The following is a 24,865-nucleotide window of genomic DNA, read 5'->3' as shown; positions in this document are numbered from 1 at the left end:
CCTTCTACGTATTGACAAAAAAAATAGAGTCATCCTATCACAATATGTTTTCCAAAAGCACGTAAAAACTTAAGCAACATTAAATTATTGAAATGCCACAATATTTAAAAACAAAATGGTAACGCAATTTTTTAAAATTACAAAGTCATTACTATTGTTTACTTCATTGACAACAAACTGGTCACGTGCTGCTGCCTAAAGTCACGGGTGACTGATTCCCTGTGTTGCAATCAATTTTTGCGTCGCCTGGTGTCGGGCTGGTAATTATTCCAGTAAAGATCAAGCGAACATCAGATAACAACGAGGATAGGCGTAATGTATATAAAAAAAATATGCAAAAAAATAAACACGTAGACAAAGAAAAAATAGTTATATCCAAGGTAAAAAATGAACAACAAAAATGTGCCAAAAGAAGTAGTCAAGATAAAAACCATACCCAAACATCAGTATTAAAATGGACACAAGTGTTCCTGTTTTGAATAAAGAATCCAATGTGGCTCACTCAAAAAAGTGCAGTTTAAAATAAAGCATAAGATAGTAGCCAAATATAGTGTCATGCAATATAAATTTTTGGAATCTTTTATACCATTTTGTCACATTCGTGATTGCCAGTTTGTCGGGTATTTTCATGATTTTGTTGCACGTTTCTTGACCATGCACATACTCGAGAGCGATCGATAAATATCCAGCACGAATTGCGTTGTACGTTATCTGTTAAAAAAGACAAAGCAATATGCAGTCCAACTTTCACAGCTGATGTTTAGGTTCAATTTAAACTGTGTAGTGCTCAGAGAAAAGTCAAGTAAACTATCGAAACCAAGGGCGCACTGTTGATGATTATTTTGAAACATGGTTTTACGTAGGCCTACTTAATTTGGATCTAAACCCTAAAACTGCTAACGATGACGTGGCGGTCATTGTCCTTTTAGTAATAATACCCACCAAGCACTTGTTTTAAACAGGATCCGCTTGTTACTACAGTAAGTAGCAATGAATACTTTCATTCATCACCAGTTCCTTATTCCTGTAAATCGTCAACAGTCTGATTGAACAAGGAACTGGCGATGCACGTAAAGAGAAATATTCGTGTAAATCTATACTAGGATGATTTTGCCGTCATGCAAGTGGTTTGTGTGCGTTGTGTTAAGGTGGTATGGTTTGAACTAAGTATAAACGACGCAAAAACCAGAAGTTAGGTGTAAAACCTAGATAATGACAACACGACGGTAAGTGTTCAAAAAGGAACCAAGTATAGGCGCGATAGGTTTATCATATGCATGGCAAGACTGAATCATGCAAACGAATGGTGACAGCATGCTTGCACGCTACGTCATATCCTCGTTGGTAGCTCAGCAGTGACTTATATTGCATGTTTTTGTACCCGCATAAACATGATTTGGTTGTTAGCTCAAAGATGATCCACCACGCAGCTGTGTTGGCAGATTTTTGACACAACAAGTGCAGTTGTATGTTTTACTGTTCTTAAAGTAGTCGCGTTGCCCAGTGGTTGCTGGTTAGTCACAGTGTTTACATTGGACATAAGTTATGTAGTCATGCGTGTGTCGTATCATGCACCTTGATTACCATTTGTCAGGGAAGGCAATATATAAACCACCACAGTCAAAGAAAGATGCGAGTTACTGACTGCTAAGGCTGAAGGAAGTCATTACGGGCGAAGCCTTATAGTTAAATTTAACAAAAGTGAAACCGATACGGAAGCATTGGGGTATTATAGTATAAACACTTCATTAAAAATCACTCGTAATAGTCTGTTAGCATGAATTTATAAAGGTTGCAATCATTTACCTAAAGGTCAGTATGAATAGGAGCTGTTTTACATTATTGTTTGCGGGATCAATTTGCGTCATAGATCACCAACACGAAACGAAAAACCGCACGTTTTCGTTTAAAGACACAAAAAATGTTGCTGTTCCTTACAAATTTAATTTCAGCATCATCAATGCCGAATCAGTCATAAATGTAGTAGTTCATTAGAAATTTAATCTGTCATGTATCATCAATGCAGAAGAGCTGTTAAGTCTGTTACATGTAATTTGTATGTTTTTCAAGGAAACTGATGCTTAGGGTTTTGTCCACGCAGACCAATAACACAACACAGATATGCCTTTCCTTCATGTCTTCTGCAAGAAATCCCACTTCTTGCCTGATACGACGTCATACGTTGTGACGTGCGTGCCGGAAATTGACGACCAGCTGATCACGACAATCGATGACATCTTTCACCAGTTTTGCGACGGAAAAGCTGCCTCAAAAGCGACGTCACAACGGCTGACGGTGAATTGTAAGAACGAGAAGATGCCGGTGAACGTGGCTGAAAAGTCGTTGGTTGTGCTCGTGTTGTTGGAGAAGTTTGAGAATCTAGGGTGGACCCTCGTGTCAGGAGATTCCATTCACAATCAAGGAGGAATGATTTTTAAGAAAGTTTCGTAAATTGTTACAAAACAGACGAGAAAAACCTGTACCAGTTTGTCATTCCTATTGTCGTGCCAGTTATGTATTTTTATTAAGTATTAGATTTGAGATATTTATATAAAGTGTATAAACCTCCCACAGGCAACTGTATTTGGTTTTGGTCTGTTGCACTAAGTTTTCTGAAAAGTGATTACTGCGACTAACCAAGGTTACTGCGGAATCGTGCAATACCTAATTGTAAGAATATATATATTTCGCCCTTGGGGTATCATCAGTTTACTTTCCCAAATAGACTTTGCCTCGTTTAATTCCATGCAACCAGCAGTAGCATTTCTTCGAGTGTCTTTTATACTTTTCACTTCGCAGTCTTTGTAACAATCCTAACTGTGACACCGTACTTCCCACGGGAAAGCACTTTTTTTGGGTGTATCGTTTTAAAAACGACCGTGAATTTTGCTATGTACTGCTTACCGTTAGATTTTTGTCATAGTTTTCGGTGTGATCCATTTCAAGATGTTGCCTGGTGAAAATTATTCCAATACAGTAAGTGTTACATTAAAGCTAATGCCACATTTAAAGCACGCCGTGTTTTGGGTTTGAGCAACAGAGGTATGGTATTATTCGTCGTAAGATTTACGTACCATTGATCGCTAGACGGCGCACAAGAGTTACATGCAAGGTAAAGTTACGTCCGTCAACTGGAATACAAGGAAGAAAACAAGCCAAGTTCGCATCCTTTTTGGAAATTTTCATCTGAATTCAGGATTTCGTTCAGAACACTCAAGTTTTTTCGATTTAAGTGACTCACAAAAGTGAATTAAGTTTCGTACATCGGAAACCCGCCCATGTAACATCAGAGAAGAACAAAAATAAACCAATCCGGTCTAGGTTATTTATCACCATTTGAAAGCACTTTGAGATGTTTGTCAAGTTTACCGTTGTCTCGTACTAATTTTTGGCTATGTAAATTACTTAAGTCCATATGATTGCGCAGGTGTTTGGTCTGGACTTGAAGTGGAATATGTGTAAACTTGTAGCTTTATGGATACAATAGGAAAGACATTTAATATTAGAACATTTCTGCAAAAACACTCCAGCTGTGGTTCCCAGCGTGACAATTTCGCCCCCTCGAAGATAAGTTTCGCAAATTGAAATCGCAAACCACAATTCTCCCCTGAACACCAACAACAATGTAACACAAGCCGCGTTCGCAGCCAGGGCCAATTTCATACGTTTAGTTTGCTTGAATGGCTGCACTTTGAAACCGCCTCAACCGTGTCCAAAGCAACGCTGAAACGCATATGTCTCGTTGACATACACAACTGAAATGAATTGCAAGGTGTGAGCGATTGACTGCCTGACAAATACGTGGTTTCAAGTAAATCCAAACGGATTTGGCTCTTTTTTTACGATTCCGCGGGTGGTTCATGCTTCAAGAGCCCTTTTCATTCCAGGAAGCCTAAAACCCAAGAATTGACATGTTTTTGAACTTTTGTTACGTCAAAACAAAAACAAGCGCCCTGCTAGGGATCATTCTACATGGAAAATCCCGACCACCTTGATGGGGATATTTTGTTATCGATGTAATTCGAAGCAAGCTGATCACCATCATTCAACACACGTGAAGTTTTGTATATCACCCGAATAGTAACACGTTGGTGATTTCTTCTGTAGCTACCAAACAACAGCGGCATTAGTTTGTAATGTTGACAGATTCTCAGGTTTAATTTTTATGCGTTTGTGACGCACTTTTTCCATCGCTTTATTTCGATACAAGTGCAGCAAGAGACTGCAGGTCAAGTATTCGGATTCGCAACGAATTGATGTATTTACACACGACAAAAAATAATACTTAATTGCGAAAATCACATAGCAATCGAATCTCCAGACAATCCGAAATATACGCGATCTTAATCATGCGTCCCAGGCTTACACCATATTGGTCTTGCTTTATCTCCGCGAAGGCCTCAACCGCAATGATTAACCGTCCGCAAATTCAACTCGAAAACCATAAAACTAAGTGATCTTATCTCCATACAGTCTAAAACAAACCAAGATCATGTAAAAAGCGTTCCGGACTTCACCAACTCATGCGTAACAGATCCTGATTGATTCCACCCATAATGTATACCCGTTTGTAATTTCAACTTATCCAGTCAAGCGCATACCCGTCATGGATTCATAGTTTTTGTTCACATACAGAGAAATTACTGACGCGCAACAACCTAAGTGCCGGGTATATAAGTTTGTATACATTCCAAAAGTATTGGAAGAAAACCTCGCAAATCACTTGGATTTGACACGGCGTACATTCTTGCAATACTACGAGATGCCTTCATCACATTTTTTTACGTCCTGATGAAGGCTGCTGCATGGTTTCCGAAACGTTGATACAATAAAATTATTGCCAGAAGACCCATATTGCAGCAAAAAAACATGCCTGGCAGCATCAGTATTAATTTATGCCTTTGATAATGTCAAGTGATACCTACATCTTTATGTGCCGCCATATACCAAAACGCATGCAATTATCGGCTCACAGATGGTAATTTGCAAACGTAGAACGGATCTGGGAGCGACTAAACGTTTAATTTACCTCTATCATTAGATTTTATGTTTTTGTTATAATTTATAGTTACACAGGTGATTTATCTTCATGAACAGTATCATTGTGCTCTGATGGTATTTGGGAAATCCGCCTTTAGTGGACTACCCCGATTTAACGTGGATTTGGTTGTGTAGCGATCTAAAACCTGTTGCTCGTTGTTTGTTTTTTTGTGTTTTTGTACGCTTTACCGACAAAGCATGGTTCCATTTACCAACTTAAAACAATGCACAAAAAACACCAATAAATTAGAATCATTAGCAAAGGTCGGTTTGTATCATGACTTGTGGGCAATCTACAATGGTTGTGGCACACAAATTATCCGAAACGTGCAAAATGAAGAATTAGATAATTGAACCGCGTGGTAAACCTGTGCCATTTTACATTGCTTGAGTAAAATGCGTGTGATTACGGTTGATTGCCCACAAGTCATGATACAAACCGACCGAACTAAAAACCGCAGTGATTACGGCAAACCAGCAGCCACACCCCTAAACGTGCAAAATCCTTCAAAACCAGAAGCAAAAAACGAACAATTGAACTGCCGTGAAACCCCAATAAAAACCCAGTGGTTCTTTTGTAAATAACAAGGCAGGTTTTTACATGGTAGTAAATACGGAACTACAATGAGGCGGATCACGAAGAGTTTGTTTCGAAAGTTTAACCATCTTTTTTATCAGTTTTCAGGAAAGTACAGCGTTTGGTGGTGGCCAAAGCTCGTTAATTTCGTAAAGGTTTATCGACACGTTCAAAGAGTAATTTTCAGCGATTTGTCAATAAACTGTAGGAATAGTACTCACTGCGCACTTGGCAGTAAAAGTTGTTTTTCCTACAATTTTTGTCCGAACCCCCTTGGTTAAACCACTTTATTTGTCCGACGGGCGAATAGTTAAGTTTACATTAGAACACTAATAACATTCTTTCCAAGAGTGCAAACAAAACTTTAAATGCAAGACTTAAGAATACCGCAGCCCTATATATAACCACAATTCAAATTTATAAATATTAGTTTGAAAGTGAATCAAAAGCCATATTTGTTCTCGTGCAAACCACATAATTTTATGGCACAACGCACTTTATTGTGTACTGGAACCTAAAATCCAGTCGATGTTTACACCTGGTTAACATCGGGGGTTTCTATATACCACTGCGCGCCATTGTTGCTTCGAATTTCTCCACGGAGCACGAAATTCAACTCAACCATAACTTGCAATCCTGCTGTTTAGCCGGTGGAACCAGCACCACGCTTGACCTCACGGGGACCGCAGGAAAGTACTTGAACGCCAGCAAATAAAAACATGTTGCACAAAAACGCCGCGGGCCCTGATGCGAGTCCTTGTGACGTCAGAAAAAATTAGTCACACCTTTTTGTCGTTTTGTGACGCGCGGACGATTTTCTCACGATACAGATGAATAAGTGCATCGCACAGGATGTTATTTTTGTGACCTTTTACTTCTACATAATACGGTCAGACCAACGTCATTATGCTCGATTGGGAACAGGTGATTGACAGAATAATCAAAAACAGTGTACGTCACCTACAAGCATAAAATTATCGCAATGAAAAACTAAAAAGGACTCAAACTGTACAAGGTTGAAATAAATAAATCTTAACCCAAGTTACAAAAAGAACCAAGAAAATACGAAAACAGATCGTTTTGTATCATCAGCAAACAGATTAGATTGCGTGGATAAGTTCTGGGTATGGTGCACAAACAGTAGACAAGGCAAATGTTAAAATGTTGATGCTAGAGAAAGTATAGATTGCTCGAACATAGTGAAAAGTACACGTTTCATTTGACAACTAAATGTCTCACAATTTCAACTTTCAAGTAATATCACGTCCCAAGGTCGTATTTCTTTATACCATACATTGTAATAAGATAGAACTAGTATTGTTCAACAAGTGTGCCACCTTATATTTTTACAACTACAGGTGCAGACAGAAAAGTGCATTTAGTGACAGTCAGTGTTGCGAACTATCATTTTTCTGCGTGAATTCCTTCTACGCTTTCCAGATGTCGGCCAATTGCATGCCAAGTATCCCACGATGGAGCCAACCACCACACTGAAGACGATCCACACGTTGTACGTCATCACCGCCAGCATGATGATGTAAGAAAATATCAACTGAATGCCGTGAAGCGCGGTTTCGAGCAAGTGCACTGTGATCGCGCGTTTTTTGTTTTTCCTGCAAAAGGGCATTGCTTATTACAGATATTCTTTAAAAAAAATAACAAGAAATTAAACTAACCCTGTATCGTTTTGAAATTCATCGTCGTCATCACTGACGTCTACACTCGTGACGTAGGACTCGCTTATGTCATCCGAATTGCAGCATGTTGACGTTTTCTTCTGCAACTATCAAACATCACCCGCGTCAATAACGCATTTTTCGTTTGGTCAGCAGATTGTGACGTCAATAATCATACCTTTGTGACGCACTTTTTTCCGGTCTTGCTTCTCTTTTTGGGACAGGTGCAGCACATTAGACTGCAGCATTCTGGGTCAAGGATTCGGAGTCGCAATGACTTGATGTATTCATACACGATGCCAAGAAAAAACATAAGAACGCCCGCCACGAAGAGATCTTAATAAAATAAGCCAACGGTAAAAGTATATATTTTTGTAGCTTATTGATTTGAAGACATTAAACAGTTATATTATCTACAGACAAACCGATCCAGACCCTGTAAAAATCGTTCCGACTTACACAAACTCATGCCACAGCCCGAATCAAATCACAACACCTATTTGCAATTTCCACTCAAACATACCTGTTTTGGATTTAATTTCTGTGTTTTCGAAGAGGAGGTGGAAAGGCAGTTTGTTGTGAAACGTCATAGACATCATCATCATCGACATCATCGATCCATCCATTCCGTGTCCTCCATGCATTGTATCGTTCATCTCCATTACACCGCCCATAGATTTGCCCATGTCCATACCCTCCATAGCAGTACCGGTGTCGTTAAAATGAGATTACTTAGGAATCCAAGTTTAGCAGTAAGACCCCACTCTGTAGTATAATTAGTAAAAGAGAATGTTAATGCATACGCGTCGGCAATGTCAAGTTAGGTTTAATTACATTTTGCTATGACTACTACCATACCTATGTCGTGCTTTCACAAATATACTTGAATATTACTCATTCCTCCTTAGTATAGATTATAGAATATAACCTTCTTATTCCTTCCTATTATATCTATATTCTACAGCTTTTTCTGTTCGAAACGATCGCTATATCACTTTCCTGCGAGCTACGCTTCTAATGAACTCGACTTCGGATTCAACTCAATGCTTTGTGCGTTCCAAGCCTTCTTCGCCCCTCCAGCCAAAAATAGGTCTGGCCTATTTGAGCGATGCCGGTGCGTATCACACTCCTTTGTGCACCCTTCCAAGCATTTACGGTTGACTAGGCGACGTTGGTAATTATTATTCAAAGGCAGCTTATCAGTAACAACTGCGAAGACTAATTATTAAATTCAACTAATTCAATGGAAAATTAACTGTGCCTAACAAACGGTGTATTACGTGGCATTAATTTTAAAGGATATATAAATAACAGGTTTAAATAAAGAAATGTGGTTTGCAAAGTAAACAGCGATCGAGAGACATAATAAGCTTAACGTCTTTTCAAAATTTTCACTCTTGCGCTACTACGGCCTTAAATCTCCGTATGGGATTTCATAAACAATATAAAATGTTATTATTTTGCAGAATAAAGTGCAAGACTTTTTTTACTAGCGATATACATTTAAATGCCTGATGTTACGAGGTTTCCAAATGTAGATCCCTTAAACTTTCGATATATCGACAGAAACTTGTTTAAAGTTTTGTGTATATAGTTGTTTTTTGACCAATAAAGTATTTATGTTAATTTGTTGAGTATCAGCTGCGTAAAATGATTTTGTCTGTTTTTCGAAAATGTTATACAATATATGCGTTACAAAACGTAAAAGTTTACAGTTCAAATGGATTATACGCTTGGTTCAAATCAACAACGATATTGCTGCTTCACAGGCATTACTCTCTCCGTGCGCCCACATCTTTGCAGTTCAAAGTAATACAGAACAAGAATACACAGTAGATCACGTGATCGATTGAGCAAATTAAGGCGGAATTTCCTATTTGTTTACGTGCCACGAGGCGACGAAAATAACCGAATGTGGAATGGAATGAAGGATGGCGTATGGAATCCTTGTTTCGGTCGTTGTCTCAACATGAAGTTGTCTTTCAGAAAGTCCCACTGTGATTATCGTATCTTAGGCAAAAGCAAAAGCACCTCGGACCTGACAGCGTGGCCAGTTTCTACATATGAGTCAACACCTGTCGTGGTGTTTCCTGTTACAAGTGAACGCGATTCCAACATCATGTTGCAAAAATAGATTATAAACGCGTCACTGTCTAATCCGGACCGGACACCGAATATAATCATACACCCGGCAACATTTTGACGCTCAAGGAGCGAGAACTAGTGGACATGACTACGACTGGCCTGATTAATTTCAAAATAAATAAGAACTTTCAAGCGCCTTAGTAACCGCATTCCAACCACAAACAACACGTGTGCGGAAACTTGATTCTATGCTGTATTTACCTTGCTTTGAACCACAAACAAAACTGGTTAAACTCAGGTCATTCAAATTGTCAACAACGTGTATGTCTTTTACCATCACATCAACGTAATATAATGCTGCACTTATTGCTTTGTACCACTGTGAACCTAAAACTGGCCGAACGTGACACGGATCTTTTCCAACAAGGTAGGCGTTCATTCTACTGGCGAGTTATCTGATCTTGTCGCAATTAATTCGACTGCCCAGCGGTTCAGAGATTACTGTGTTGTATTGACAGCTCGCAACGATGGCGTTGGTTCTTAAGATTTTCATTTGCTCGATAAAAGCGCAACAACTATTTAAGAAGCAACACAATTCAGCTGTTTGTTGAGCGCCGATATTTTTTTAAATTAGATGTCATGGTAATATACAAAAAGTGAGTTTGTTTACAAAAAAGTTGTTACATGAATTGACAGCAGGGAGTTTTCCAGTTGTATCCAAACACGTAATGACGTTGTGATAGGTGATACACACTATAGTGACACAATAACACGAATCCCAATTATCCAACGTGTGCAAGAAAGTTGGATAATGAGAAACGCACTTGTTCTCTACACATTCGGCAAACTGAAAAGTTTATTTGACGCGCCTTGGGGCAGAATTTTGTTTGGGAATAACCCAATAGACATTTGTCACAGAAACGTGACTTGACTTCGTTCCACTAGGATAAGGTACAGTTTGTGACATTGGCATTCCAGTTTTAATTCATTTGTTACGTAAGCGTCGCCGAAAGGCTGTATTTTTTCCAAACAAACCCACAGGATATTGGCCATAGAAAAGTGCTATAACTTCGTACCACAGAAAACCCGACCACAAACGGCCACCGGCTAAATTGTCGCTATGTAATAAAGCTATTCATTTCTGTCTCTTAAAGCGAAACTCGAGTTGCACCACACGAAGTAAGCGGATTACGCACATCGGCATGTGACACACACAACAAAGCCAACGTGGCGCAAAAACAAGCATGGATTAAACGGTATGACAAAAAACTCTAGCATCAATGAAGTTAACGATGAAGTGCTCGTAAAACAAAACACAACTAATATAACTAGTTCACTGTCAAGTCACTCTTAATTTCTTGAGACTATCATCATCATCGTAAACATTGTCCTTTAAACAGGTACGGTGGTGTGCACAGAACGCGCAGTCATCTTTGACAGTGTTAGTCTTCTGTCATTTACATTAGGTACAACAGTAGGTAAAGTTGATGGATAGATTTGACCACCGCAGAGGTTTTAAGATCGCATACAATTTCGACATTTCAAAGGCGAACTGTATTTGAAGAGCAAGGCGCTTCGTCCTCCATTGGAATTGTCCCCTTTGGAGCTTGTTTGTTAGTCAGTATGACAGCGTGGTCGTTTTTACTGCTTTCCGGCGGCTCTTTGCTGCGACAGTCGTATCCGAGCCTGCGGAAAGAGGTCAAAGGTTACACGTGATGTCATTTTCACGCTGTGATGATCACGCCCTAATGAATAATCAGCAGCGCTGAGTTCTATGCTTTCTATCATCCAAATAACATTTCGGTACTTGTTTGCGAGAAATGCCACCAAACTTAACATATGGCGTCATTGGTTCTGACGTGCTTGCGGACAAACTTACTTGGAAAGCACGATATAGACGAGAAAGACAAGGCAGGCGACGGCGGTCACCGCAATGGGAAGCCAATGCTCTGACAGGCTTTTGGCGTCGGCAAACGAGGTAGTTTCTGCTGACGTAGCCGTCGTGACGTTTCCGATATCAAGAGTTAATTTCATGAGATTTTGTGCAATATACTACCTGCAAATAACGTTGATAAACAACATAGTCATAAAGCATGAACGTAATAGTTGTGCGTGGGGCAAAGTTACCATTAAACTTTCAAAAGTCTGCCCTTCACAAGTTGCACGTAGTTAAACGTCATATGCTGTTTGATTCGTAGTACTCTATTCTGCACACTGAAGTTGCCAATCAACAACTACTTCCTACTATTTCGTCCGCATGCAATATGTCCCTGACAAATCAATCCACAATTTGCGTTGCTTGCTGCCGAGAAGCTTACATTGCCGTGCACACTACACAGGCGCTAGGCAAGCTGCAAGAGCAATGAAGAAACCTAGCAGTGCAACGGCCGCCTCGAGCACGAACCTGCAAGGCAAAACAACTTCGAATTAGCAAAGGGAAAACGATCCATTGACTGGCGTTTTTCCTGCGTCTTTCGCTGAAACTCGAAACGCCTCGCCGAGCAACCAATTGTATTCTATAGCGATACAGCGCGGTTCGATTATAAGCAGCTCGCCTCCACAGCGGGGCGCTAGCTGTTCTATGTAGAAGCATATGTTTGAACGACATTAAATGAGGTTTTGGGACCTAATAATTTGAAAGTTTAGAATTAAAACATTAATTAGCAAAAATTTGAACAAACACCCCAAGCCATTAATGTTACAATTTTCAAATATTTGCCCACTCATGTTGCGCATGATAATTTCCAAATGCAAATATTCAACTGTATAGTATCACGATGATAAAAGCGTTTTTGCAGTTCAACAAATATTTTGATAAGGTTTTCTGATACGCGAAGGAAATGGGCAATTTGCAGTGGCGCACACCCACCTCCTCTGAAGTGCTAAAACCAGTCGATAACAAAGATATACCCATTTACATACACTTCCTGTCAATAACGCTGTTTCGGCTTCCTGTGTGACAACAGGGCTGTCAAAAACTCTGCACAACTTTAACGAGAAAAACACAGCACGTTGGTATAAGACTACATGGTTTACTGCCTTAGCTATTCTACTGAAAGTATACAAATAAGTACATATACACTCCCCTACCATTTACACAGTGCAAATACACAGGCAGCCTATGTTGCTGCTTCAATTCATGTACACAAATCGTTTTACAGGTTTGGCAAATGTACACATGTAAAGCTAAATCAATGCAGATATTCTATCTATCTACAGCAAGCTGCACGCAACCAACATTCAAAAGCGTTCTTAGAACTGACATCACTTCTGGGCTAGTTCAATTTAAATTAAGTTGCGGTGGAAAATATGAGCATTTTTCCAACAACGTAAGTTCAAAGCTTTCACTTGCCCTCTAATCGCAACACATAAGACAACATATTGTAAGGGCAGTACATTTAAAGCGTACGACTGTACAACTCATTATAGCCTACAATAAACATCTAAACATCTACTTTGTATCACAAAGCAGGGCAACGCCTCGGAGAGCCCATCTGTCTGCGCCGTGTGACAAAGTGGTGTTGAGTTTCAGGGGAAATATGTAGGTAAGATCAGTACGCTTTGGCTTTTTATAGACGGGGCATTCGTAGAAGGTATGACCGGCTCTGCTTTTCACTGCGCATTCTTTGCTTGTGGCGTTGATTGCGTAGACGTGAGCAACTGGCAAGTTTGCGAACAGAACCTGTCGTAAAAAGAAAAAGCTATTTCTTTACTGACAGCAATAGGTTTTGTTATCTGCAAGGTTTACAATGTTTAAGGCTGATTTGAAAACAACGAATAACTTTAAGTCAGAACCTTATTTCCAGGTTCAGTCAAACGAATGTTCCTTTTATCCCAGCCTGCGCCGTCCAAGAATAGTCCATAGACGTACACCCCCTCATCCGGCTGTGACGTCACCTCTTCCTTTGTCATCCTTGTGATGTCATTGTGCAGTACCACGCCATCAAGTGCCCAACCCTGATGGTGCCGGGTAATGTCTTGCCGCATGGCAGTAAGGAATCCCTGGGTTAAGACAAGGACAAAGGTTGCACAGGAAGTGTAATCGGAAGATGATTTGTAATTTAATTAGGTTGTAAGAAATGGAAGTTTACAAAATTACATTATAAATAACCCCGTAACACGAGGATATTTATATTGTAATTTTAAATGTGAAGTTTCCACCTGTGTCACGCATAAGTGGCGTTGGAAAAAAGTCGATTTCAAAAATAAGTGTTGTTAAAGTGGTGATTTGATATCTTTGGTATTGCCACTAGGTAATTTCATTGAGGAAAACAACAGCATACCAGCTTGAGGTTTTTGACGGTAAATTGACGAAAGAATTTACCTGGGGGTTAAAGAATCCGGTCATCCAAAACTGATGGGGTTTTCCCTCAAAAAGCCAAGTCCGAAATTGAGCGTTGCGATCCAGCAGACCGCTGAACCAAAACCCAATGCTTGCAGATTCCCAGGAAATCTTTACAAGAATATATTAGTAAAAGAAATCTCAATAAACAATCAGGATTTATCTAAATTATATAAGGATTGTACGTGGCTCCACTTCGCTCACACGTAGCTTACTCCAGAAGTTCCCAAATGGAATATCGTTTCAATTTTGCATTTTTTTCGTTTTAATATCGTCGCATAAAGACGAGCAAATTTTGTTTCCATATTAAACTGTCTAGCCGTTCAGAAGGAAGCAAACGCAAGCAAATTCGTCTCCAAACAAAATGTCAACGTTTTCTGTGTGTATGTCTTTATAAGGACGAGTACATCGCCGGTTCATGGACGTTGAGAACTTTGTATGGTTTACATACAAACTTGCAACAAATTGTTTATGTCCTCCTATACCTTGGTCCAGGCCACGGGTACTTGAGCGTCAAATATGCTGTTCAGCGCATCCCGCAAAGCTTCGTTCATTATAATAGTTCCTTCGATAGCAAGCTGGAGATCTGTCAAAGTTGTTCGAACCGCGCTGATCACTTTCTGCATTCGGTCGACCTATAGTACACGCGAGTTAAAATTGCCAAGAAGGCGAGGAAATATACGACCTCCACCGCTAGAAACACCTGAAATATTGTTGTTAAACATGCCGTAGTGATTAATTTTTGCGTATTTGTTGGTTGTTGTAACATAGAAGCAAGATGTTTTGATGCATAGGGTTACCAATGTCGACATTATTTCGACCCAATTGCAATCCAATTCCCACAAACTTCTTGAAATTTTCATGCATTGTATTTTTGCTGTCACTATATGTTATTTTTCCACAAGCATCGAATATTTATCACAAACCACCGAATTAACATAAATTTCACGATGGTTTTTGTCGTTATGAAAAATATACAAAACACAAATTTCGACAACAACAAGCTTATTCTCGCCTCCTTTACAGCACCTGAGGAAGCGAGATTAAGCTCGCGAAAGCTCGTGCAAATGTTTAACAGTCAGTCTCTTGTCAAAACAGTGCACCAGCAAGTACTATAGACACTACAAGAATCTGATCTGATTCTCAAAACCCACTTCCTGTCTCAGGAAAATGTTTAGGGGGTCGGTAATCCCCATCTTGATGATCCTATCCTTGACTTCGTGAGGAAGATAATCCGGAGGAAGTTTTTCCAACATCTCGACAGCCAGACGATCGACCACACTTTCTCTTGTCTCCCCTCCTCCGCCTCCAGAGTCCTTCGGCTGGATGCTCTGGATCGTAGTGAAGACCTACACAAAGAATATAATTTTAGTAAAAGTGATATTGAAACGGCGTTGGGTTAAATGGCCCCAGATTATTATTTGAAAAGAAATACTGTACTATACAATGTAATTTTCAAACTATTTTTTACGGTCTAATAAGTGTCATCAGTGCAGCTTTTGGCAAACTCAGGTATTGCCTATATAACATGCACTGTTTCCAAAATGTTTTCTTGCATACTCATTACATGTTATCTCGAAAAACGAATCTTATAGGCAACAAAATAAATAGATATTCCTCTTTTCGGGATTTAAGTCGAAGCATTCTGGACACTATATTTTCTCTTTTGTGAGAGCCGGGGCTTACCTGATTAGCCGTGTTGGTTTGATAGGATATGTCGGCGTTCGGATGGAGGCCGAAAACTTCAGGGGAATCAACTCCTGGAAGGTTTTCAATGGCAGAACGGTAATCATCTACGTTGGCACATTTCGGGATAGTGTAACCGCCTGCATGGAATAGGTACGTAGAGTTGGCTAAAACTTCTTCGGTAATACAGTTTATGTGAGTACCACATTGCCCAAAGCATTATATCAATGTATTGTTCACAGTGCATTACATGTACAGCCACTAGCCCAGTGATTCCCAACCTTTTTGTGGTTGCGTACTACTTGGAGGTAAACATTTCGTGGTGCGTACCACCAAAGTAACCTAGGGGATGAAGACACAAACATTTTGGGATCACTTACGGTTTTTTTAATTCGAACTATATCCGCTAATTACGGAAGGGTGCTCGTGTACCACCTGGAATGCCGTTGCGTAACACTAGTGGTATTCGTACCAACGGTTGGGAAACACTACACCAGCCCAAAGGAAAGAAAATTGTTGTGCAATTATTAAAGATCCGTGGCGGGCACCGTCTTACCCTTGGCAAAAAAGGCGAACTTGGCGTCAAACATGTGTTCTCCAAACCAAACCCTGCAAAAGGTGTTAAGAAGGCGCTTGTCGTAATCGTCGGTCACTCTTCCTCCGTAATTCACTTCTCCTATCATGTAGTTGATCGTCTTGAATGAAACGCCCTACAAAATCACAAACTTCAATGAACAAGTGGTAAACTGACTGTATTTATCACAAAACAACGAGCTATTTAAGGCCCATCTTTCAAACATTTTTCCTCATCCCCTCAATGTCCTTGAGATTCGTGAAAAGAAACGTTTACGGTTTAAAAGCACAGAAATAGAAATTTTCCTAATAAAAGGGACCTACATATGAATACAATATCTCACCTTTTTGGGATCAATATCATCTAAATGGTTTTGTATAAATTGCACACTTGCTGTAAAGTCGGACTGATTAAACTCATACGGAATATTCCAACCAAGTGGCCCAAACTTGCGGCGCTCTTGCACCACCGAGTGGAGAAACGCAGTGGTGTACAGTAGAGGTCGCCATTGAGGCATGTTGGTAATTTCAAGCTGTGGAATGTATAACGTGTGTTTAAAGCTGGTCCTATTTTCCTGTAAGATTTTGGTTTAAACGAGTAACAGAACAATGCAAAATAGATAATCGACCTCGGCAGACGTGAAAACGATTCAGTGAAGCGAATTTACAATTAGCGATATTGTAGTTGCGCACAATAGTCTCTTGTTTGAATTCTTAATGACTGTATTGCTTTGAGGTTTAACGTTTCAAACTTGAATTCATCAATTTCAATGCAATTTTTCATATAACATGAACTTATTCCGACCTGCTCTTGGGTTACGCTTGCGTACGTGCGCTTTAAGCCGGCCTTCATGCCTTGCGGAGGCTCGTTGGTAAACTTTGTTGACATTTGCAGCAATGTAATAGGAAACTTTGGGTTTACTTCTGTTGTGATGAAAATCCTCATCGATGCGTTGGCATCCTTCATAGCGTGCAACTTCACAACACGAAGAAGTGTCAACTGGTATTATTTCCATTATAGTTTAACCAATACAAGTAATGACAATGAAGCGTGTCTTGGCCATGTTTCGACAAACCGTATCATTGTATGCTAGGTATATCGAACTAAAGGGTGGATTTATACCGACTGAGGAATGCACAAAACTCACCTAGGTAATGAGTGCACTTTATAGCAATGATATGTCAATGAAAATGTTTTTTGATGCTTTCTTGTGCAATTCTTGATGGTTGTGAAAAGGTAATGACGATGAAAAGTATGGTGACGTTGATGATGACAATGAAGTGGAGCAAAGAGAAAAACATAAATCTCTATTATCACAAACAATAAGTTGCAAAAAAGTATTTTTGAGTTGCACAAGTCAACGGAATACTACATTGAGAAGAGAGTTAAGTGGTTCTTACTGATTCCAACAGTTCCTCCATAAACATCAAACCAAGATGGCAATTTTGGAAGAGAACCCAACCTCCTTCCTCCACTGCCTGTTGCAACAAGCGACGTGCGTGAACCTCTTGACCTTGACCCATGGAAATTGCTTGACATCCTAAAAAGCATATCCGTCTTAATGAAGAAGCACAATTATCAGAATATATGATTCATGGCAACTTCAAAGAAGGTTAGCACCGGTGTAAAAGCGATGGCAATGGTTGCAAGATTGTACTAATGCATATTAACACTCACTGATTGCCTTTTTCTTTGCCAGCTTCTCAATCTGATCCGTGGGGTCAGATCCCATCGAGAGAAGGCAAATCATTGGAGTTAAATTGTTGCTTTCTTCATGCATTGCCTCGAGATCCAAGGTAACGCCTTCTGCGTACTAAGATAAAAATACAGAGGCTGAAAGTTGAACAAATCTCCCATTGTATAGTGGAATATTAAGTTCACTGGCAATATAGCGAAAATAGTCCAAAGTCACAAGTCGCAACGAGACATGAAAAATTAAGCTCTCAGTTTGGTTTTAACCCTCGATCTCCTAATGCAATATAGCTGATGGGAGAATCTAAACATACAATTTGAGCCTGTTAGGCCAGCTTTAAATGGACATCCAATCTGAATGGACTGTATCGAACACGGCAATCTTCCAAATCATTTACTTATCTGGATTGTTACACACATGAATCCAAAACAGAACTCACCCGCTTCCCAAGTGAATCAAGTATGTAGTATCTCGCCATCGCCATCGTGCGGTCGGGACACCAGCTTCGGATGAGAAGAAACTTTCGGAAAGTGTCCAATGACTTTGAATAACCCTCCGGTATGTCACATTCCTCTGGGGCTTCTTGGTCAAACCAACTCTTCCACGCTCTAAAAACAATTACAGCAAGTAATTAGGCATTAGGAGAGTTTTGTGCATCAAGAACGCCAACAAACTTTTCACTATATAAAGTTCAAAACCAATGCACTGGATCTAAAGTAAGCTGGGTAGTTCATAAAATTAAGCACTTACTTGTCGTTTCCTGTAACCTGTGTGACTATCTGTTTAAACTGCGGAAGTGACGTCAATCGAACAAGGTTAAGCCACGTGATATCAAGAATCCATTTCTTCGGTTTCGGATCTGCAGAGTTAAGGTCCAATGCAGCCCCACCTAGTGACATATAAACGATGACAACCATATGTTGTTTGATATAGCCGGATAAAACCATATTGAGGCCACCTGTTCAATCACAATTTATATGTATTTGGATAGTATACCTACACTGTTAGCATAATATACCTTTTATTAAGATGTCAAATTCAGAAGAAGATATTTTGCCGGATTGCAAGTCCACTTTAAGGGCCAACAGCAATGTAAAAATGTACTTGTGTTCCTCGTAAAGACCACGTGCGGTGTAACAGAATATGGCATAGCTGAGGTAATCAATAATGTTGGAGATTCGCTTGGCGGGAATCGGAGATTTTGCTGACCTGGAAAACGTGGCATGACACGATTCTAATTAATAGCCATCAAAAAATTATTATAGTTTCGCCTTCATTCTCGCTGATATTCTGAACAAAGTATACACACATAATATGCAAAATGTGAGAAATTACGTGACTCTGTGACAAAATCGACATTTTTGCAATCATTTTACTGTTTTTCGACTAATTGACTACATATGCCACCAAACAAAAATAAGTTACGACATTTACAACAACAATGCCAATTAGATCATAAAAACAAACATTCGTAATCCAACAAAACACGAAATTACTTTTGTATGCTGTGGTCAAAAACCTCCAAGAACTGAGCAAGAGAAGTTTGGTACATGACGTTCACCAGACTCATCTCAGTGATAAGGAAATACAGGATCGATCCACGGGAGGCCACAGGTCTGTACTCCTCTCGGGCAGTGCTGATTTTCTGCTCAGTCTCTTCAGCAACTTCTAACTTTTCGCTGACTTCTTCGGCTGTGGTTTTAGTGACCTTGAAAAATAGATTTCAATAATTTAAAGCTCCTCTGGCAAGAAAACTACTTGTTTGCATGACTTTTCGGTCGTCAAACAACAGACCTTCATCAAGCCACGCAATAAAAGCAACGTGTGAAAAAGGCTAAAAAGGCTCGCTTTTGGAGACAGAGGATAATTTTGCTTACATGCTGTTCGGATATTAAAAATAAAATTAAAAAACATACCAGTACAAATTTTACACCTTTTCCTTCGACAGAAAAGCGTAAGTTACAAAGGAATCAATGTCAAAGAGACAATCTTTTTAGTATTAACAAATCAACCACTTACCTGAAGCACTTGTATGAGACTGTGATCCTCAACCAAAGAGCCTTTAGTGGAAGTCAGACGTAGAAGGAGGTTATCTTCCAATTCCTGCATCTTTCTCTTGTTCTTAGTTACATCCTCCAGCAACGCTATTCGCTCCGCTTCCAATTCCTTCATTGTTAACGATAAGTCGGTTGTTAGGCTTTTAGCTACGATAATTTCCATTACATACATTGGCGTCTTCTCTGCTTGCACATGTATGAATGAAATGTATGTACAAGGTTTGCAACCAACTGTAGGTTATAATGTTTACAAACAACATGTATAAAATATGTGCAAAAAAGCCATAATGGTATTGGCAAGCTTGTTTGGTACTCAGTATAGGGTACCCAACAGATCGACGTTGACCGGACAGGTACCACAAAGTGGAATCTAATGTGCCTGCTAGTGTAAAAGCTAGCACAGTGCCACTGCAACAGCTGCACTGATGAGACCTCACAGGTCGAAACAGTGCGTGTACACACCCTGTCTGCAGCTTGCCAACATGTATAAAATGGTTCACATTTTTCACAATTTTTTTAACCAACTATGCTCCATTTACTAAAGGTCAAGTTATAAGGTGTCCACAATTTTTGAAACAGAAAATACCTGTTTCTCGGTGACAATCACACGTGCAAGAAGCTGGTCTTCCAGACCTTTCATCGTCACAGTAAAATCAACTATTGAAGTGCGAGCGCTGACTTCAGGTGTATAAGCCGGGTTCGCAAGTTTTGAGCTGAGGAATAATGTAAATCCATCCATGACATCCGTTTCCTTGTCTCCAAGTTTAACCTGTAATGTGGAAAAAGCTCCTGTGATCCACCACAACCAAAATATAGGGCTGTTAAACAATATTTTATAAAGGTAGTATGCACACAAAGCACCAGCTTCATAATATTTTGCCCTGTAAAATATATATTCCAAACAACAGCCAGCAGGGTGATCCTGTTGTCAAAAGCTAGAGGTTTCTGTGCATATTGTCATTACGGAAGTTATACAGTGATCGCTAGCCCATTATCTGCAGTCTATGGTTTAGATCTCAATTTTTCAATATTTTAATCACTTTAAAGGTAGAGCCTGATTTAATGAAGTTCTTTTCGAGAACATTGTCGAGCACGGGATCGATTTCCTCGCCGATGTCCTCGATCAGTAGGGGGCGCCCGAGAGACAGTGAATCTTCCAGGTGAGTACGGAAAAACTTGTGGTTTAACGTGGTCGCCTATAGTACAACATTGTTGTCGAAAAAGTAACTGCTTTCGAACATAAATACCAAAGCTACTATGTTTTCATTGTGCAGACGTTTCGAACACTACTGCGTTCATCATCGGTGCTAACTCGGAATGGGTTGCAGCAAGGCATGCGCAGAGGTAGGCAGGCAACTGAGCAGTTGTTTAGCAGCGACGATCAACGCACAATGAAAAGCATAATAGCTTTGGAATTTATATTCTGATAAATTAACTCAAGTTTTTTGCACGTATAACTACTTTCGATTAGTCAGATTGTTTGTATAATGCAAGAACCTGCATCTCGTTGTCCTTTTCTTTATTTTTGATCCACATCTTTCCTTGGGTTTGAGGATCAATCAGCAGTGGAAAGCGACTCGCTTTGGTGACAATTATACCGTTCTGAACTGACAACCCGTCACTGGGAAGACCCTAAAATATGAGTTTACTTCTTACAGTATCGTATGCATATAAATTAAATGTAAACTTACACAGGGATTTGTGTGTTACAACATTTACACAGCGAGTCATAGTAAAACAAACGCGTCATGTCCAAACCAATGAATACGAGTCATAATTTTTATTGGTTTTAAATCTACATGCTGTTGTGTATGAAGAATGTTGGCGCCTCCGACGCCAATGCATACGATTCATAGTCAAACTGCATGGTTAGAAATGTACACTGTTTGGAATATGCTGGTTACTTTCTGCAAATGAAATTACAAACTTACCTGCAAGTTCCATTCATTGATGGTATTGGAATCCACTAACATGGCAGTAACGTCGAGACTCTGAAGAAAAAGGCTCAGTTATCAGTTAATGTAACGTGCGCACGTTTATACGTGAAAGTAAAGCACCTCCGTAAATGGGATTTTGTTTTTTCTCATCTCCTTCTGCCAGTTTTCCATCAGAAGATTTCTAAACTCTTGTTTGAAGGGCCCAGAATAGGAAAGGAAGCCACAGGAAAGCAACACGTCCCCGACCAACCGGTTTATTTCCTTCACAAATGCATATCACAGAGATTAAATGCAACAAAGCACAATCACAACAAGTGTTTGGCGCCTTTATATGTCCATCTTTATTATCAATTCAAGCTTTCAATGACCACCTGTTGAAAGCGTTTGCTTGATTCTGTCCATCTCACTCTTTCTCCACTGAGACCGCCGATCAAAGTCTTGGCGTTGTTCATTTTCTGCTTGCAAGCTTCTGCATCGTCGATAAGATCCTGAAATTGGGATGGAATGTCGATGAGACTTTCGCACGGTCAACCGAGAGATTTGGACATATCCTCGTGTACAGAATACAAGTCAGCAGCAAATAGGTATTTTTTTGCGAAAGAAGCAAAAGCGATCTTAAAGAATTAGTTGCCAGTAAGCAATTTTCACACCCTTGGTTGTTTGTGCACAAACAACTACGGTCACACAACCGTAGTTATTATTATTTTTAGCTGGCGGATTGAGGACGATGAAACGAATTTAGCTACGTCTTTGTTGTTTATGTTGAAAGTTAATAAAAAAATTTACGCTGCTCAGATAAAACTGTATTTAGTATTGCCTGTTTCGATTTCATTGCAGCGTCGTAGGTTGCTTGCACCGCATCTAATTCTGCTTGTTTCTCATCAAGAACTGCTTGAGCAGCGTCCAAGTCTGCCATGGCAGCACCGAGTCGACGTTCTTGTACAACGAGATTTGCCTGTCAAAGACAAACCCCAAGTGCTTTCGGTCAATATTTTTGTTTTTTAAGTTTTTTTTTGGAAATGTTTGTATTATCTGTCTGGGAATACGTTAACTTCCAAGGTAAAATTAGTCGGCTTGTGTACGAGACTATAATACATAGCATCGCCAGTGTCTTATTCAACCACAATCTGTGGTCTATGGCAATAGGTGGAAATGGTTATGGGGTCAAACCAGGGAATGATTGCCGGAATCATTTGACAGAATTTTGTTATTTCGAGCAGAAAAAGACAAAGTAAAGTTACCTTCAGGGGAAGAACCTCTTTATTGATGCCAAAGAAAGTTGCCATCGCCTCTGTCCATGATAAAAGACCTGCAACATTCCCACATACCTTCTTCGCAGACTCGAGCGTATAATCTTCTTGAGACAAATACGGTTCCAAGAGATCAACTGTTTCCTCTGTGATGGAGTCCTGTGCAATTTGTTAAGTTTATTCGACTGAATATTAGGCCATTTTCCATTCCGGATTGTTTTTACGAGAAACGATTCCACCAAATCACACATGCAGAAATATGTTTTCTCCAAACAACGTAATTTGTTTACGTTGATGAAAAAATAATAAACTACACCGGATCGGTGAACCAAGCCAGGTAGGCTGTCGATCAATAACCGTATCTGTAGTTGCTAAGTAAAACTTTTTTAGTCAATCTTTCAGACAGCTCTCTTAAAGTTGTATTTATTGTTTACGTTGTTTAAAGTAAACAAGCTTATTAAAAATACGACACATTTCAGCCTGAAAAAAACTTCCAAAATACAAATAATGCTCACCAAAGTTTTCATATTTTGCTTAATCGATGTTTGGCATACCAAACCATACGAAAAGGGTATCAAAGCCTCCTTGGGCTCCTCTTTGTTTTTTTTACGGTGAAAAGCAGGCATTAAAGCCAAGGCTTAAAAAGGTGCAAACCTTCTGAAAATCGAGCAACATTTGCAGAAACTTTGTGTCATTCATCAACTTCAAGGCTTCGCTCCACGAGGGCTTAATACAGGGACGCTCGGGATCCTGTTCCACTTTGTTGATTTTTCGCTGCAAAAGCAATGAAGCTGTGACACTAATGAAAAATACATTTTGTGTGTTTTGTGTTTTTCACAATATTTTTTGACGATTCAGTAAGGCGTGTGAGGGAAAAATAGCATCATTTTAACAATACTTTCGACACCAAAAAGAATATTATAATGTATAGTAAGCATCGTGGTTTAAAAAAAATAAACCACCTACCCGCATTAGTAAGATGACACAATCCATGATGCGCATGATAAGATGCGGGGGCTTCCCCAACTTTCGAACTGTTGCAATGTCGGCAGGTTTGATTGTCTGCAAATAGTTAAAAAAAAACATAACAAATAATCTGTATTTGTCTGAAGTTCGTCTTGATAAGTTTAATTGAACTGTGATAGCTGATAGTTCTGATAAACAAACAGGAAACAGTGTTTTTTGACGATAAAAATGTGGTAATCCATAAATCAGACACCGTCATGGTGGAAGTACTGCTGTAACTTACTTTTTACATTAAATTTCCATGATTCAAGATTATAATAAGCGAAATCACATGCAATTTGTGTATAAGTACAGCACAAATTACCTGCAACGCCGCTTCTGCTTTTGCCAGGGCTGGCTTGGCGGCAAGAAGTTTTTCCTCGGCGACTGCTTTATCAGCTTGGATCACATCTGCTACGCCCTGTGCCTTGTCTTTTACTTTTTGCACCTTAAAATTTAAATAACTTTCAATTAACAAACTCACCAATGGGATTTCATTCTGGTCCAACACTATACTAGTTTAGAAAACATGTACGTCATAATAAATTATCTTTATTGCATAGACCCACATCCAATAGTACAAAGTGTTATTAATTTACTTCTGCACAAATATTATCAAAATTTGGTTGTTGTACCTTGCTTTTAACACTTTCAGCCGCTTGAGCTGAAACTGTAACCTCAGCTAACACGTCATCAGCTTTTTTCGATGCGACGACCAGCTCTTTTTCCTTCTCTACCAACTGTTTGGACAACTCGTTAACCGACTGGGTCGCTTCAATAAGCTTGTCTAACCCTATCGAAGAGCAGGAAGGTAATAACGTTAAGGCTGAACGTGTGTATATCGTGTTGATTAGATCAACAGGTGTTTCTGTAGGTTTGTCAGCTTTACCAAGAAATTTTGGGTTATTGTCGGTTATTTTGACAAAAACACCAGATGATCAAA

The 24,865-nt window shown here is 39.5% G+C and overlaps 2 protein-coding genes and 1 long non-coding RNA gene across 4 annotated transcripts in view; all 3 read right to left on the bottom strand.

Moving 5' to 3' along the window:
• Nucleotides 1–6,476: 6,476 nt before the first annotated feature.
• Nucleotides 6,477–8,300, bottom strand: LOC145908134 (uncharacterized). Of its 2 annotated transcripts, none has more exons than XM_082995328.1 (5): nt 8,152–8,300; nt 7,817–8,058; nt 7,472–7,629; nt 7,294–7,394; nt 6,477–7,230 (listed from the first exon to the last, which is right to left on the bottom strand). In XM_082995328.1, the coding sequence occupies exons 2-5, from the start codon at nt 7,992–7,994 to the stop codon at nt 6,996–6,998; spliced, it is 672 nt and encodes a 223-aa protein (XP_082851454.1). In that variant the 5' UTR covers nt 7,995–8,058; nt 8,152–8,300; the 3' UTR covers nt 6,477–6,995. The 2 variants fall into 2 exon arrangements, with proteins under 2 accessions (XP_082851454.1, XP_082851453.1); XM_082995327.1 differs by having other exon boundaries at nt 7,294–7,400; nt 8,152–8,297.
• Nucleotides 8,301–10,375: 2,075 nt separating this feature from the next.
• LOC145908135 (uncharacterized) lies at nt 10,376–11,805 on the bottom strand. Its single transcript, XR_014402943.1, has 3 exons — nt 11,506–11,805; nt 11,258–11,434; nt 10,376–11,064 (listed from the first exon to the last, which is right to left on the bottom strand). It is a non-coding gene; the product is annotated as an uncharacterized LOC145908135 (long non-coding RNA).
• A 749-nt stretch (nt 11,806–12,554) lies between these two features.
• Nucleotides 12,555–24,865, bottom strand: part of LOC145909417 (dynein axonemal heavy chain 8-like) — a 38,775-nt gene continuing 26,464 nt past the window's right edge. The window contains exons 62-89 of the mRNA XM_082996809.1: nt 24,558–24,715; nt 24,248–24,370; nt 23,884–23,979; nt 23,572–23,691; nt 22,909–23,076; nt 22,485–22,622; nt 22,039–22,155; nt 21,788–21,928; nt 21,662–21,721; nt 21,228–21,362; nt 20,771–20,926; nt 20,317–20,499; nt 19,693–19,839; nt 19,170–19,381; nt 18,692–18,882; nt 18,424–18,562; nt 18,113–18,281; nt 17,658–17,793; nt 17,381–17,520; nt 16,785–16,955; nt 16,324–16,512; nt 15,963–16,116; nt 15,407–15,546; nt 14,875–15,069; nt 14,206–14,355; nt 13,703–13,831; nt 13,174–13,380; nt 12,555–13,060 (exon numbers count right to left, since the gene is read on the bottom strand). Of these exons, the coding sequence (XP_082852935.1) occupies nt 12,830–13,060; nt 13,174–13,380; nt 13,703–13,831; nt 14,206–14,355; nt 14,875–15,069; nt 15,407–15,546; nt 15,963–16,116; nt 16,324–16,512; nt 16,785–16,955; nt 17,381–17,520; nt 17,658–17,793; nt 18,113–18,281; nt 18,424–18,562; nt 18,692–18,882; nt 19,170–19,381; nt 19,693–19,839; nt 20,317–20,499; nt 20,771–20,926; nt 21,228–21,362; nt 21,662–21,721; nt 21,788–21,928; nt 22,039–22,155; nt 22,485–22,622; nt 22,909–23,076; nt 23,572–23,691; nt 23,884–23,979; nt 24,248–24,370; nt 24,558–24,715 (4,295 nt within the window). The 3' untranslated portion in view covers nt 12,555–12,829. The remainder of the gene's footprint in view (nt 13,061–13,173; nt 13,381–13,702; nt 13,832–14,205; nt 14,356–14,874; nt 15,070–15,406; nt 15,547–15,962; nt 16,117–16,323; nt 16,513–16,784; nt 16,956–17,380; nt 17,521–17,657; nt 17,794–18,112; nt 18,282–18,423; nt 18,563–18,691; nt 18,883–19,169; nt 19,382–19,692; nt 19,840–20,316; nt 20,500–20,770; nt 20,927–21,227; nt 21,363–21,661; nt 21,722–21,787; nt 21,929–22,038; nt 22,156–22,484; nt 22,623–22,908; nt 23,077–23,571; nt 23,692–23,883; nt 23,980–24,247; nt 24,371–24,557; nt 24,716–24,865) is intronic.

The sequence above is a fragment of the Ascidia mentula genome, chromosome 7 (assembly GCF_947561715.1).
Source record: "Ascidia mentula chromosome 7, kaAscMent1.1, whole genome shotgun sequence".
NCBI classification, from domain to species: domain Eukaryota; kingdom Metazoa; phylum Chordata; class Ascidiacea; order Phlebobranchia; family Ascidiidae; genus Ascidia; species Ascidia mentula.
This window is presented reverse-complemented; position numbering and strand designations above follow the sequence as displayed.

Bases quoted from the DNA above. Each gene is read 5' to 3' on its own strand.
- LOC145908134 (XM_082995327.1), bottom strand. From the start codon at position 7,994: ATGGAGGGTATGGACATGGGCAAATCTATGGGCGGTGTAATGGAGATG. The intron at 7,630-7,816 runs GTATGTTTGAGT...TATTTTATTAAG, and splicing joins AGAAATTAAATCCAAAACAG to ATCTCTTCGTGGCGGGCGTT. The intron at 7,401-7,471 runs GTATGATTATTG...GATGTTTGATAG, and splicing joins GAAAAAAGTGCGTCACAAAG to TTGCAGAAGAAAACGTCAAC.